The following is a 16,097-nucleotide window of genomic DNA, read 5'->3' on the forward strand; positions in this document are numbered from 1 at the left end:
TTTTTTGGCCATCCTCTTCTTTTGATTTCTTCCACATCGAAAACATAAAACTCCGTAAAGCACGGCTACAATCCTAGAATATCCTACATCAGTCTGTTATCCTGTTCAGCCAGGAGCTTTGAAACAAAGCACTGAAAACACAACTGTATTGGCCAAGGAGGCTATGCTATAACGTGAAAAATTACAATCTATGTTACAAACACTTCTTCCCATCTTTTTGTCCAAGATGTAATCTTCCTTAGAACAGGCTCGAAACACGTGCGTGTGTTACCGGTGCTAAGCGTTTCTCTATCCAAACCCTTTCTTTCCTTAATGCTGCAATCTTATTGCTGATGCCATGGCCTGCTGTCATCCTGAAGCTGTCGGATTGGGTCAAGCCTTCAACAAGCCATGGGCATCTTCACAACCACGAGCCTGCGAGCTGCAAGCAAAGGCCTCCACCTGCACTGCAGTACCACGTTCTGGCAGGGCTTTGCTGCAGGGGTCCCCCGTGAGGTCCTCTAACAACCAGCGGACCCCTGGGAGCCCCTGGGCTGCAATGGATCTCACGGAACTCGCACCGCATCTAACTACAATCAACAGGATGTCCCCTGGAGCTGAGGCACATACTATATTATATTTAATATTTTAATTTTTATTTATATATATATTTATATATATATAAATCCACAACTGTTTTACCTCTACAGAGAGAGAGATTTTTTTTTTCTTTTCTTTTTTTTTTTTAAGTTAAGGCTTTCTCGAACTGAAAACAAGTACATGAAATCATACGAAACCAACAGAGAAACACCCAACAGAACACCACTGTGGCCTACAAACCGTCACTGCAGTCTGTGTCTAAGCTAATGTGCCCGGTATAAGGCCATTACTCATTGGAGAAGCATCTTTAGTAAGGCAAACGGGTTGTGCTGTATGTAAACTGTATGCTACGTCTGTGTCAGGTACAGTTGGTGGCCGTTCGGTCACCGTCCTACTGCATGGGGTGAGCATGTCCTAGGTAGCAGCCCTTGGAGGGAGAAAAGAGCCCTTGTTACAGCCCCACGTGTGCATAGGCAAGCGTGCCCTGAGCTCTGCGGGAGCCCGGGGCTGTTATGGGGGTTTGGGACATCAGGAAGACTCAAAGCCAAAATATGGTTGCGTTGCTCCTGGGGATACGGGCCGGCAGACGGCACGTCCCAAAGGCCCTTGACTCATAGAGCCATACCCAGCTCTGGGCTATGGGCCTCCCACGAGGGGTGTGCAGCCAGGGTGGGTTGTTTTCAACAACACACTGAGAGACACTTGAAGAGAGATGGAGGATTCCCCAACAGGAGAGAAGGCCCCGGCACCGCTCTGCAGGGAGCTGAGATGACCGTGGCCACGAGCAGACGTAAAGCTATGAGTGGATGGGATGGGGGAACACCCAAAACCCCACAGGAAAAGTGCAGTAACGTAACAGCAGGGATCGGTAAACCTGCGTTGGCCGCTCTCAGCCTCTTCTGGCTTGCAGACTCCCAATGGGATGTTGGACCCCTACTGAAGGGATTGGGATCCATTGGGATCTATCACTTCATTTTCCCTTTGTGCTTTTGCAGAACTTGGGAAATAACCCCAAGGAACCTGCAGAAGATGCTGGAAGCCGCACGTACAGCTTTCCAAGAGATTTAAACAAAAGAAAGGGGAAAAAAAAATAAGGATGTGTCCTTCTAAACCAGTTAGCAAGCAGACAGCTTATTTCATGGAGGAGTGTATCTCGTACAAACATAATGGTCACCGCTTTATCTGTGCTTTAGCAAGGCACAGCGAGAGGAAAAGCTTTCAGTGCTGCTACCTGAATTTTCAGCATTTTGACAGCTTACTTTTGTCAAGTAATCCTATGGCATTGGACAGGGATCCACTTCACAGTCAGAGCAAAAAGAGTGTGGCAGCCGTGTGATGGTTGGCGAGGGGCCGAGCACTGCTGGATCCTCATTGGGAAAAGGAAAATTAAAAATCTGTATAAAAAAATATCCAGCTCTTACCATCAATAAATTTCAGCAAAAATTGTGGTTTCCATCTGATGGCACCGCCAGGGGCTGAAGGATCAGCGTGGGCTCTGGGCATCGCAGCTGCCCCACCACCAGCCCGGCCCCACCACTACACGGTTGGCAAATCTCAGCTGACCTTCTATTTCTTCCCCCAATTTTCCAGTCCTCCCCGGGGGTGTTTTTTTTTCCTTTTGCTTTCCAAACAAGCACATGTGTGAACTGGAAGCCATGGCTGGATCCATCAGCCACGGTCCTACATTTGCAGAAGTTGTTTTCTCACTGACGGATGAGAGTTGTTTGGTGATCCCCATCCCTCTGGTCTCCAAGTTCTGACAGGCGGTTTTCCCAAATTAGCTGATATCTGGCTACAGTAGTTACAAAGAATTTCAAGATTTACACACACACACGCACACACACACAAAATTGCTCTAAATACCTGATGAAATTTTGGCAAAGCTGCTTCATCCCCTCCAGCTGGCAGGGGGACGCAGGCAGCACGGCACAACCCACGTTGACCCCCAGGGGACCCTTCCCCACCGCGAGCCCCAGACCCCAGCACGCTGAGCCCCGTGTTCTCAGTTGTTTTCGATCTGCTCGATGTCTATTTCTCCATCCAGCTGGAAGGGGCTCTGGGTGCCCGCCCCACCGCCCTGCCACGGGGTCCCATCCTCCTCCTTCCCACCACCCTCATCGGACTCCTCACAGGACAGGTCGTCCCGGCTCGCCCCATGCTCCTCGCCCCGTGTGCGTGGCTCTGGCACTGGGGTGCAGGCGGGGGTCCTGCCCGGCATCACCTCCGGGGAGTGGGGGGCTGTGGTCCATGGTTGGGTGGTGGGGAGCCGCTGGGTGTTGTCCTCTGCTGCGTTGCTAAGGCTGCTAAGGCTGTTGAAAGTCTGGCGGTTCTGTGGAAGGAAGGGGAGAGAGGAGCTAAGATGGGTGCAGGGTGTAAAGGATCAACAAAAACCACTTTCTGGCTTTCTGTGGTCAGCTTCTTGGGTGTTCTGTGCTCCTTCCAGAAGACAAATCTCTGTGCTGTTCCCAAGGCTTTCGCTTGAAAGCTCGGGCCAACCCATGGTGATGTTGGGGACATCCCACTACCCAAAGATCAGCCTTGCTCCCAACATCTTGATCCATGATCCCAGCAAAATGCAGCACATCTGCCTGAAGCTTTTAATTCTCATGTACTTCATACTCCAAGCTGGGAGTAGCTACCAAAACAACTTACCTCAGGCTCTAAATGAAGCCAAATCATCCCTTGATGTATCTCCTGAGAAATCTCCTGAGGTTGAAATCGCAGCTACTTTGCACTCCCGTTACTTGCCTCATAATCAACGGGTGCTGCACTATTCAAGCACAGCACACAAGAAGCCATTGCAAAGACTAGATGACCCTGAAAGTCCCTCCCAACTCAATTCTATGATTCTATGACTCTAAGACAAGGGTTGCTCCCTCTCATCAGTGCCATCTGTGGCCCTCACCTACCCCAGGGCACATTGCAGGTACCCAGCCCAAGCTCATCCCTTCCTGTTTTTAACACAACCTTGTCATTCTGTGTGCTCTGCCTTGCAGGGGCTGAGTGTACAACAGTTTCAAGCAGAGATCTGCAAGCTGTGGTTAATGGACAACATGTAATTAACACAGAACTTGCAGGAGGCCTGAGGACACATGAGAACTATTTTCTAAGTACCTCAGAAAAATTCGCAAGCGTGTTTCCAAAAGTGATTTAGGTACTTGAAAGCCTAAGTCTCCTGAAAGTCAACAGCACTCTCAGAAGAGCAAATCCCTTCCACAAACAAAGCCCTGGCACTCAAGGAACGTTTATTTCCATTTGTTTCCAAGCTTGAACATGATTCAGAGAAGAGTCGTGAATGCAGTGAAAATGAAGCATCGAAGTCCTCTGTATTGGCCAAAGAGAGAAGCTTAGTGCAAGGTGGTGCAAGCCCTCCTGGCATCAGCACCATGCAGAGCCTCTCCTCCATCCCTGCTAACCTCAGGGCTCCTACGAGCCTCTCACAAAGCTGCCTGCTAACACCAGCTCAGAAGAGGAAGTTAGGCTTCTGCAGCAGTCCAGATGCCTGAGGAGCATTTAAAGCAACCCCTGAGGGAGAGGAAGAAAACAGATGTTAAAGAAAGCACCTGAAAAGTTGTCTACAAGCACAACTAAGGAGTTCTTGACAACTTAAAATGAGCTGCAAAGCTGGAATCCGCTGTCACCAGCCAACCACCAGAGCAAAGACCTTATGGCATGGCTCAGACTGCATAGGGATGCTCCACAGCACTCCCTATCAGGCAGGGAGCAGATGAACAGCTAAAGGTTCCAAGAAAGAGCCCAAAGCAAATTCCATCCACACTGATTGCCCTACGCAGGGCCACCAAGGACAACAGGTCAACCAGCAACAGCCCTACCTGCTCCTGCGGTCACTTGAATTCTCTCTTCCAGGTTTTACAGGGGAGCTGGGGGGAAAGGAGCTGCAGGAAGGGACTCACCTCCTACACTTAACCTTTTCCATAGGTTTTGGTGCACGTTTCCATAGGTTTTCCCTCCCTCCCCTCCTGCTGCCTGCATGCCTAGCAGCCAGGGATGCAGGCTGAATTCTGGCAGCCCCTGCAGCGAGAAAGCTGGAGAAATTCCTTGGGAACATTTCTTCGTAACACTCTTTCCCTCATAAAATAAGGGTCTGTGAGTTTTTCCCCGAAACACATCTCCCTCAAATAAGGAGATCCCGGTGCATATGCTAGAATAAATATTAGCACGACCGTGATCCCCGTGGCGAAACGCTTGGAACGGCTTTTGCACAAACACCTTCTTTTCCACCCTGCCAGGTTATTGCTGCAATTTTCCCAGTGAAGGTGCAACGCTACGAGCTGTCAGCGATCCCAGCCCTACCTACTGAGCTGTCATCACCTCCCATTAGCACACTGCGCTCCAGTTTCTTCAGAATGCTGCAGACAACCTGGGCTGAGAAGGGAGTGGAGGAGCTCAGGGGACCAGTGCCAGCCTCCTCAGCCCCGCCACGCTTTGGTGGAGCAAAGCTATGGGCATCTCGCTGCCCTGCTCTGTTTTAAGCCACTCTCTGAGCCTGTTGCTGTGAGGTACCTTCACCCACAGCCTTGATTGCTATCTATCTGCTGCTTTGATCTCTTGTAGGGTGGCAAAGTGCTACGTGGCACCCGCATCCTGCACGTCCCATGCTTGTGCTGCCAAAGAGAACATCCACTGCTTCAGACTAAGAAATGGGTTTCCTGCCACGATTCAGATCAGGAATATACACAACACTCAGGTTCAATACTCGACCAGTTCTTCTCCGACTCCATCCCTATGCTCATCTCCCCAGGGCTGACTTTATGGAGAGCTGCCATCTGCCTCCCCAAGGGGCTGAACCATGCCAAGCCTAGCCTTCAAAACCAACACCGTCATCGGGGCTGCAAAGCCATCACCAGCACCGCCTGTGCCAGAGAGAGCTCCTGGTGATGGATGAAGTGTCAGGGGAGAAACGGCCAAAATACCAGAGGAAAAAAAACACAGCAGGCAGTTATAGGTAGATGAAATGCAAACAGCTCCGTACATCCGGAGCTGGGCTATAGGCAGTGGTGTGTCAGGGAGCTCAAACCCATCCACTATTTTTTTTTGCAATCTATCTATCGAGGCATTGAGCTGGTGGTGGGCAGAGCTCCAGCTGTGCAGTGTTGCAGGCATGGGATGGCCAGCAGGGCAAGGGAAAGAAGCGGAAGCAAGTTTCCATTCCAAGGAGCTGGCCATCCCTCAGACATTACTGAGCTGTGAGATTTGCTTTGTTCCCCAGCAATGAGTTTGGAGGCACCCAGCTCTTCGTGTGCTCAAACAGGCCCAGGAGAGCCAGTTGGAGGGTGTTCAGTGCTCATTACCAAAACCACAAGCAACTACGTATGCCAGCTTCAAAGCAAACCGGTACAAAATGCAAAGGCAGCCTGCACAGCTCTGCTGCTCTATTATAGCCTTGTTTATCCCTCAAGCCCCTCTGGCCAGATACTTATCTGGGTTGGAGACAAGGAGATGCTGGAAAACAAACCTACAAGAAGAACCAACAGCCGTCCTTGAGGATGCTGAAATTCCAGCTGCATTGCAGGCAGCACCAAAACTCTGTGAACACACCTCCACCCATGGTAGCTTCTGGGGGCTCGAGGTGCTCCCACTTCCACAACACAGGGTAATATTAAACAATCAGATGCTGCACGCATGTTGTAACTGCCCTCTGAAAGAGGTTCTTCCTGGTAGGGATGGCTTTGGATAGCTGATTGTGTCTGCCTTTGTTTTCTACCCAGTTACATCACTTGCCCCGTTACCTCCATTGCAAAACAGTGATTCACTTTTTGCAGCCACCCTGAATGTATTTTGTCAGCATCCAGGTGGCTGTGACAACACACCTGGCAGGGATGAGCACAGGATGTCACTGCTGGTGAGCACAGTTTGCTTCCCAACCTCTAATTTTATGATAGACACCAGCATTTCAGTGTTTGTGTGGATGCTGCACTGAAATTCTACAGCTTTAGCATTTAATTTTGCTTTTATTCTGCTTGGTGTGTAAAACAGCTTTCACAAGCATGCTGAGAAATATCTATTATCCTACCGAGTTGCTTCACACCACATTAATAGACCAAAAATAAAGAAAAAAAAAAGAGTTTGATTAAGCCTTCAATACTAACACTGCCTTTGAGAGCGGTTTCACTGGTAGCTTTACTCTCATGTTGGAGCTCTGTAACTGCCCCAGCCATAGTGTGGGTTTGTAATGGGTTTTCACAAATGGCAACCTGAGCTGGGGGGGTATCCCCACCCATGGGATGGAACTGGGTGGGCTTCAAGGTCCCCTCCAACCCAACCATTCTGTGATTCCATGATTCTATGAGATGCTGCTGTAGGAGCTGTCAGTGGGAATGCTGCTGCTGCTACAGAGCCCCTGGGAAGTGCTGGAGAGGTGCAATCCTAAAATCCAGGAGGGATGAGCACAGCTATGCATGGCATCGGAGCGTGGTGCTGCCCAGGGATCACTCACCTCACGCACAGCAGCCTCAGCGAAGCCTCCCAGCTTCATACCTATTCATAACAATAATTGGCGGAAATCTTCACTTCCTGCCAAGAACAAATATTTTCCCTAACAGACACCGAACGCTTCAATATGAGCTGGAGAGATCCACTCACTTGGGTCATTGTGCAACCCTACCAGCCATGAGCTGGTAATAAAGACGTGTGTCTTTATTCCCAGTTGCTCACTGTGCCCATGGCTCCATCCCACATATGCCAGAGCAGAGCTGAAACGTGCAATATGCACAGCTACGCATGGTTAGGAAGTGGTGACTTTCCCATGCAGCCCCTCCAGCTTCTCCTCTGCTTGGCAGGAGCCCCGAGGCTGTGCCGTGCTCAAATCCATACCCTCAAAGCCACAGTAAGGCAGGTGACTGCTAATATCAAAATATCACCTGGCTTCCTCTCCTCTTTAAAACCAGCTTCCATTTCCCCATTACCTTCCTGGCTCTGCCAGCTCCTGTTGATGCCTCAGCATCGGAGTGAGTGAGGGTCAAGATGTACCAACAGGGTCCTGTGGCTGCAGGGCAACGCTTGCACGAGGGCAAATGTGAGCACCAGCAAACAATGAGCTTCCTTGGCCCTTGCTTGCATAAAAGGAAGCTGTGGAAAATGGTTTGAGAAAGCAGAACATTTTCCAAATGAGTCAACGTGGCTAAGTCCAATACTATATTTTGCACAGTCACGTACCGTCAAGGCTGCGTCTGCCAAAAAATCAGTGCAATGGAGCAAAACTGAAGAGGAGGGTGATGGGCTCATTTCTGTTCCCGACATGGCCCTGAGCCAGAGCCATCGAGACCATCACAAAGCATGGCTCATTCTCTGCCCAGCTGGGACCCAGAGATGTCCTCGCTGGGACAGGACCTACAATGACACGTGGCTGCACAGGGGTTTGACACCACGCACTGTGCTGCACACCAGTAGCAGGTGGTAACTTAGTGTTAGCTGTCTCAGCACCACGACGGGAGGCCCTGCAGAAGAAGCAGGCTCCGCTTTGTGAACACAGCCCCTATTTCGGGTGAGTTCGGAGCATCTTTGAAAAGAAAGTGAGCTGCTCTCCTGTTTTATTCAGCTCTCTTTTCTGCAGTGCTTCTGGAGAGTTTTGCAGGAAAGAGATTCCCTTGGAACTGTTCTGACCATCACTTCTAAAGCTCTGCAGTGAATAAATATTTTTTTACAATAACACCCGTTGCCCAGGAGGCCACCGCCATGCTTCCTCATGCCTGGAGGAGCCGTTGTGACAGCTGTGCTGGGCTTGGCTACAGCTCCAGCTTCTCTTTCATGCACTGCCACGTGCTGCCCTGCTCTACCAGCCCTACCTCCTCCCTGAGCATTGTCAGCAGCCCCTGCTAGGAGATGTGATGAATGAAGCTTCTCAGAGGGACACGGGAGAGGAACCTGGCTGCTGTTTGCAAATCCCATCACCGCATCATTCATCAGAAATGAGGAAAGAATGGACAAGCCCAGAACCCTCTGCAGGGCTGGGGTTTTTTTTGGTGTTTTTCTTTTCAAACAGCACAAGCAACTGCCTTTGGCCACCACCACTGAGCTTGTCAGAGCATCAGGAGTTGGCAGTGCCCTGGCCCTCGTACCAAGGCAGCAAGGAGCAGACACAGCGTCAAATAAGCATGGAGGTGGTGACCTCTCCAGCTGTGGGACCTTCCTTTTCTTTTACACCTTTGCAGATTCCATTGCCAGAGTGGTCGTTTTTTTCTGCAATCCTCTCAAAGCAAAGACTTCAGCAAACAGGAGCTCAGAGTCTGTGGTGGAAATGCAAAGTCACAGCTTGAAGCAGTGATGGAGCACCTGATGGAAGGCAGGGCCAACCCAGGGCAGCTCAGGTGCATGCAATACAGCTGAGTGACCAGAAGGGCTGGAGCCAGGATCCACCCCTTCCCAGACCTCATTTAAGGGTTGGCAGTGGAAACGAGGGTATTTCTTGCTGGAGATCCCTGCCTACCTGAGGCCTTCTAAAGGTAGTAAGCAGCTTTTTTCCTTTGTTTCTGTGTCCACAACTGCTGTATTTGGGCTCGTCTTCATTAGCTGTAGCCAAAGACCACCCTGCTCTTATCACCATACTTTCCAGCACATTACAGAGCTAAAGGATTACACACCAGGTTGGGCTCAGCAAAGCGAAGGGACCTGAGGTCAGCACCAGCCTCTGTGGGTGCTGTGAGGTTCCTGTCATGAACATGGAGGTCTCTAGGAAGATTCAAGAGGTCCAGGGTAGGGTGGGGATCAGGCACTGTGCTGCATGAAAGCTGTTTGTTAGGACTGAGAACAGTGCAAGCCTGGACATGCCTGGGTTAAACCAGGCATGTGATGCATCAGATGTGGGCATTTGGGACACAATTGGATTTTGTGTCTGCTCCAGACAGACACTGCAAAGCTCTGTTTGTGTTTCCAGCCCCATCCTCTCATGTGAGAGCAAATGGGTGCAATGCCTGGCCCCACAGGGACAGAGCTGGGCTGCATAAGGTGGTGGGCACAGCCCCTGTACTGCTGGGACCCCAGGGCCCTGCTCAGCTCAGAGTGCTGCACAAAGAGCCTGGCCGTGCTCTCAGATCCCTGTGCTACAACCCCAGTGTGATGGCAGGGACACCCATGTCCCCAGGTACTGCCCACTCCCATGGCAGGATTTACTATCCACCAGTTCTGTCTGGTGAGTCAGAAATCTGTAATTGAAGCAGATGGGGTTATTTCTACTGTAAAACCAAAACAGCGTATGGAATTGCATTACACATTACTACTACTAAAACCTCTGCCGTGCCCCTAAAATAGAGCCTGCCACAACAAACCACCTCCTATAGGCATCTTCTGAGCAGACCAACGTACTGCCTGAAATGGTCACTACCATTACTTCTTATGTTAGGAATGTCACAGAATGGTTAAGGTTGGAAAAGACCTCTGATATCCCCAACCCACCCTCACTGTGCCCACTAACCATGTCCCTCAGTGCCACATCTCCATGTTTTTATGGCATGAAACTATAAGGGCATTCACAGAAGAGACAGGGATGGCACTGATGCATATGGGGTCCAGTCCAACACCATAATTTCAAAACCATCCATGCTGCATGAACAACAGTCTGACCAAAGCCAAACCCAGCTGGTCTCCAAAGTCTCTGCCCCTCCAAGCCACCTCACTTGCATTTGATCCCAAACCGAAGCTCAGTTCCAATGCATTTTTCCACCAAGCCACAAACTGACCTTTCCAGTCTCTCATTTGTGTTTATTTAAAAAACACTGGACTTGGAAGCTGGAACTTCTCTCAAGAAGTTACATCAACATCAAACTATTTCCTGGGACACGACTGGAATTTCAAACCTCCAGTTTTTCACCCTTCATCTTACCTTTGGGCAATATTTGCTGCTACTCAGAGTGGGTGCTGAGGCAGCCTGAGGTGCTGCCCATCCCATCCAAAGAAAAACTGCCACAACTCAAACAGAAAGCACCAAAAACGTGGTGATTTAGAGAGTTTTACCATTCCAGGAAAGAGTTGGGTGGTCGGAGAGGGGAGGACAGAGCAGTTTCACCCATCCTACAGGTTAAAACTTTTCCCCATTCAATATAAAGACCAGCATAAAATAGTTCTAAGCTGTTAACTTCATCTTCGGGAGTCCGTGAGCTCCTTCATCTATTGACCCTCATGGATACGTGCTCTTACTCTTTGGTTTGGAGAGGAAACAGGGGACAGCCCGACTCCCACCTATCACCAACATGAACTTCCAGCTCCAGCTGAAGCTGGTTTCAATACTGAAAACTGCTAAGAACCACGTGACCGCATTTCAAGAGGACCCTCTTGTGAGTACGGGTGCCAACGTCTCCATCCTACGAAAGCACGTGGTCCTTGGAGAAGGGTGAAGTCACCCCATGAATGGCACCATGTGTCTGTAGAGCCAGCGCTGTGAATAGCCCCATTGTACATGGCACAAACACACCAGCACCCTTCCAGGACAATCAGCTTCAGGAACAAGGTCCTTCCAACCCCCTCCTCGCCCCAACCTCCTTTCAGGGAGCTGTAGAGAGCAATAAGGTTTCCCCTGTGCCCCCTCCAGGAACAGCTCTCTGTTACTGCATCTGACTGCTGTTGTCACAGAGGTGTCAAGGCACGTACCAGGAAGATGTCCATCTTCCCATAGCACGTCGCCTTGGATACGTGGCCATCCCTACTTTTAGGCCAGGGCTGCATGCTGCAGGGAGAGCTAAACAAATATACATATAAATGTGCCGCTTGAAAAAAAACCAACCACCAACAACTTTAAAAAGGATGGCTGCATTTGGAAATGTGCTAACACAAATCCACATCTCGTACTAGCAGCCGTATCAACATCTTACAAAGCAGGAAGCAGAACGGCAAGAGATAGCAAGGACCCATTCTGCCATTACCAAGGATGATTTCAGATTCTGATCCAGGGCTGCCGCGATCGCAGCGACAGACGTGTTTTGTCTCCCTTGCCGCTCTCCAGAGCCTGTGTGAAGGAAAGCAATCTGCTCGGCACATACGGCAACACCAGGGCCGGCCCCTGGCTCGGCGTTCTGTGGATGAGTCAAACGGCACAGCATGAATCAACGTCTGTGCTGCAGTGAAGCTTTGCAGTGCTGCCCCAAATCCTGTGCCCCCCAAATCCGCCGGGCCGGGCCCTGAGACCCTGCAACATCACCCATCTCCTGCATCTTCTATTGCACCCACCCAATGCTTTGAGAAAAGGTGCTGGAGAAACGCCGCCGCCCATGGAAAAGTATGATTCTGACCATTTTGTATCAAAACGAGTATTTCAAGGACAGCAATTTTCAGGGTTTGATTTCTGCCCAACGCTGATGCCTTTCTGATTTGGTGCTGTACCAGTACACGAGCAACATGAGTTCACCTCTCCTCTCTAAGGAAAATGCAGAAAAAATAGACAAAAACAGGCAACGAGGGCTTTGAGAAATTAAAGGCAATGTTTTTTCCAAGCATTTTCCCTCCCAGAAGAACTTTAACATTTAGATCCCTTTCTTAATTAGCCCAGCTATGTGGCCATGTAATTGCTTCCAGGAGCAGCTCGCTCCCCTCCTGCCTCACAGCCTCCTGCCTGGCCTAGGTATCCCTCTTGGTATGAAGAAAACATTTATTTCAGGTCAAATTATTCTTATTTTGATTATGGTGCTGGGTTTATGGCTTGTAAACACATGTGGTTACCAGCACGAGTAAGGAATTAACTGATGCGCTGCCAGAGCCGGACGCTGATCTGGGAGCCAGGCACAGTCCCTGGCTCTGCTGGTGGGACTCAGTTTCCCCAGCTGTGAAATTAATGCCTTTAATCCATTTCTACCTCCCCTAAGGCCAGAGAAGAGAAAACGTGCAGCAACGTGGACCCTTGCCATTTTTTCTGCTCTTCATCTCCAATCACCCAACAACTTTCATTGCTTGACAGTCATTAAAAAGGGAACACCGATCCCAACACCCAAATCTGCGTGGCTTTCTCAAGCACATTGACCACAGTGTCTCTCAATAGGAACCAGTTGGTTTTTGTGGCATTCCCTTCTTGAGGAGGGCTCCAACACAGTGCCTCACACCCCAAAATCCGGCCCCCACCAAAGGCAAGAATGCTCACCATAACCTGCCTCATCTTGCTCCCTGCCAGTCCTCCCACGTGGAGACGGCTTTAGAGTGAAAAACTTTCCATACCCCAACTAAGCAATGAGGAAAACCCCTTCCCGTGCACAGCCCCCAGAACTGCTTTTTCCTCAGTCTGCTTTTGCAACCCATGCAGAACTGCAGCCCTGCTTCCTCAAACTCAGCAGCCAGCCCTGCGTGGGTCAGACCTGCTCCATGAGGACAGGCACAGGGCCGGCTCCTTGGGCTCTGTGGTGATGGCCACATTGTTTGTTTGTGCTAGCAACGCATGGGAGGCAGCCAGCAGCAGCCTGGCCACAGAGCTGGCACTGATGGGCGGGGAGGAGGTGCCACCAGCACGGGGGCTTCCTTCCTCGATGGCATTGCTGCTTGAGCAGTATGAGCCGTCCTGGCAGCAGCACTCCTCTGATCCGGTGCCGGAGGGCAGCTGGGTAATGCAGGTCGTGCAGGCAGCGCTTTTCAGGCTTGGAGGACGTTTTGAGGTAGAGTACAGGAGCCAGAGAAAATACAGCTACTCCTTATGGTTGAGGTTTTCAAGGAACCGAGCTGCACTGAGCTACGAGTGATCTGATTTTTGTCATTCTTTGGGCCCTTGCTTGAGTCCAAAGCCAAGGCTACACAAATTATACGTGCACCCAGGCTTGGTGTCCAGAGGGAAATGGAAGCTCCGCAGTCTCAACCGGAGTCTCCCTGCACAAGGCCTCCACTGCTTTGCTTCCCAGCTGACAAACATCCACCTTGGTTAAGCTGACTGAGAAGCTTACTCTGCCCTGAGGGCTCCCAGAACAATTCGATGAGTTAACTCTGCAGTTGGAGTCCAGCAGCTTCAGGCACATCCAGTGCAAGGGAAATGTGACAAGCACACCTGACACCTTTGGGCAAAGGCCTACGAGCACCATTCAGCACCCAGGGACACCCCTGACATCCTCTGCTCAGAGCTCAGACTGCTCTTCAGCTTCACTCCAAGCATCCCAGCTCCCACTGGTCTATGGGTTGGGACCACATAGGGGCATTTCCCCTGGTTTTTCCTGCAGGAAGGGAACAGCTGCTCCCCCTCTGCTCCTCTCACAGCCCCTCACTTGCCAAACAGGTGCTGTGGCACTATCAGCATCCTTTCTGTGGCAATTCCATTACCAAACACATTCAGTACGGTGACACACTGCTGCTTTTAGCATCTGCATTATTTCATAACCACGACCCTTTGTCCACGCTGTCCCCATTTCTCTTTTTCTTGTGTCACTTTTGCAGCCATGCCTGCAGGATGAACAAATGCAACCACAGCCTGTGGGAGCCGGTGGCCCAGCTCCCTGTGGTCTGGAGATGGTTCCAGTGGGCTCCAAACCTTTCATGCAGCCCTGGCACTGCAGCCAGCAGGCACCAAGGCCTGCCATCCTCTAAAAGTGCATCTTAGATTCTTGTGGGTCCTAATTTGGGCATGTGTTGGCATATACCCTGGTGTGGCTCACAAGCCTAGCTGACAGGCTAGGATTTGTTAGAATCCCTTAGCACTTCTTTTGAAACCTGGGGAGAGCTGGCACCATCAGGACATGCAGACGAAGCCCTGAGCCCTTGGTGAGTCTGCCAGTAGGAGGGCAGGATGGATGATTTTTGGGAGTGCCTCTCTACCTGCCACTCTCCCCTTTCCAGCCCTTCATTTGCAAATGTTGGCAATTAAAGAACAGAAAATCACCAGGAGCCTTTGGGAAAAATAAAATAATAATTGCATCATAGGCATTTTCAAAGATTCCAGGGGAGGTTCAGTTTCAGGTTATTTATCCACTGCCAGGAGAGGTTCAGGTTGGATGTCAGGAAAAGGGAGTGATGGGACACTGCTCTCAGACATTGGGTTTGGGTGACCCTGTGTGGAGCTGGAGGTTGGACATGATGGTCCTTGTGGGTTCATGCCAACGTGGTATATTCTATGAAAGATAAACTCATCTGTTTTTTTAAGGAGAGACTGAAGCCCACCATGTCTGTGACCCGAGCAGTATTGTCCACACTATTCAGCACAGTCTGCTCTGTATTGACTTCAATACCCAAAGCATTCATCCCCAGGAAAACTGCAACAGGACTGGCACGTTCTATGAGTTCTGCTCCCTTCTGCTTGTCTGCATTCCTCCTACCAATGCCTGAACCTGTAGTTGGTTCTCCTCCGCACTGCACAAAACCATTTCTCACTCATCTCACCACAGCACAAAGCATCACTCTGTGACGGTAACCACCATGTGGGCTCTCAAAATAGCTCTGGGAATAAAAATAGTACAGTGTCTTTTATCTCTTCCCTTTGTTCACCACCAACTACTCCAGCAAATGCAGATGGGGCACACGTGCAGTAATCCATCAGCTCACTGGCCTTTACAACTCATTCAACACTTTGGTCTAATCCTGAAAGCTCTTGTGAACATCTCCCTGCTAAAAAGCGCTGTCAGCTCCCCTTGAACATTGAACATGTTCAACGCTGCACAAAACTCCCACCCAGGCCTGTAGGAGATTCTGCCCTGCAGTACAGGTGAAGCAACAAGTGGCTGCTCACTGGGAGAGAACTAGAGTGGGAGAGGCACGACAAAGAGTGAATGGCTAAGCTGCATTCCATCTCCTTCCATCCAGGGTGAGAACTTGATGGATAGGAGAAAGCACTCAGAGCCAGCCTGCTGCCAACCACAGTGCTGTGCTGGGTGTGTTTTAGAAACGTTTCCACCAACGCAAGGAAATGAGAGGGCCTTCAGTCATGCCAATTGTAGCTAGTAAAAGGCAGTAACAAGTGTCAGTTGTTTTCACTGCCCGTCCAGCTTATTAGCTAATGAAATAAGCTCAGCATATTAAATGTTACTGGCATGGTTTATCAAAAGATGATTGCAGTGCCATGCATTGTCCTCCGCAATCACCCCAACACGTCATTCTCTGACTCCTTTTATCTGTTAAGCTCTTCTGGAGGAGGAAAAACTAATCACATCCTCCAGCACAAATGAGCTCATTTGAACACCCATTGAGCTGCCAGGCATGAAATGCCATCAAGTATCACATCCCTAAGGGGGGAACAAATGCGTTTATAGCGTGGGATGATGAGGAGAGAAAACACCAGGATGTTTCTTAGCCTCACCTGATGCAGTGTTACGAACAACACTGGGACACCAATGTTGCACAGACGGAGCAAACCTCTGCTTGGAACATAAAAGTGCAGCTGCTGTAGGTACAAAGCCCTGAGCCTGCTGCTGGGGTGCAGCACGAGCTGGATTCCCGCCACCACGCGTAGCACAGGGAAGAGGGAGGCCGTGTCCAGCTCCCAGCCTTACCTGTGTCATCTTGGCTAGGTCCAGCGAGGGCCGCGGCTCCTGTGCATCCTGGGGTCGGCGCCGCTTGACGCCCACCTTCTTGTCATTGAGGACACAGGGCTGCGAGCGGCTGCGGCACAG

At 50.4% G+C, this 16,097-nt stretch overlaps 1 protein-coding gene across 1 annotated transcript; it reads right to left on the reverse strand.

The window, feature by feature from the left end:
* On the reverse strand, positions 1 to 16,091 carry LOC104912068 (protein FAM53B-like). Its single transcript, XM_010714862.2, has 2 exons — positions 15,978 to 16,091; positions 1 to 2,908 (listed from the first exon to the last, which is right to left on the reverse strand). The coding sequence occupies exons 1-2, from the start codon at positions 15,984 to 15,986 to the stop codon at positions 2,582 to 2,584; spliced, it is 336 nt and encodes a 111-aa protein (XP_010713164.1). The 5' UTR covers positions 15,987 to 16,091; the 3' UTR covers positions 1 to 2,581.
* Positions 16,092 to 16,097: the final 6 nt, after the last annotated feature.

This window comes from Meleagris gallopavo, chromosome 8, assembly GCF_000146605.3.
Source record: "Meleagris gallopavo isolate NT-WF06-2002-E0010 breed Aviagen turkey brand Nicholas breeding stock chromosome 8, Turkey_5.1, whole genome shotgun sequence".
NCBI lineage: Eukaryota > Metazoa > Chordata > Aves > Galliformes > Phasianidae > Meleagris > Meleagris gallopavo.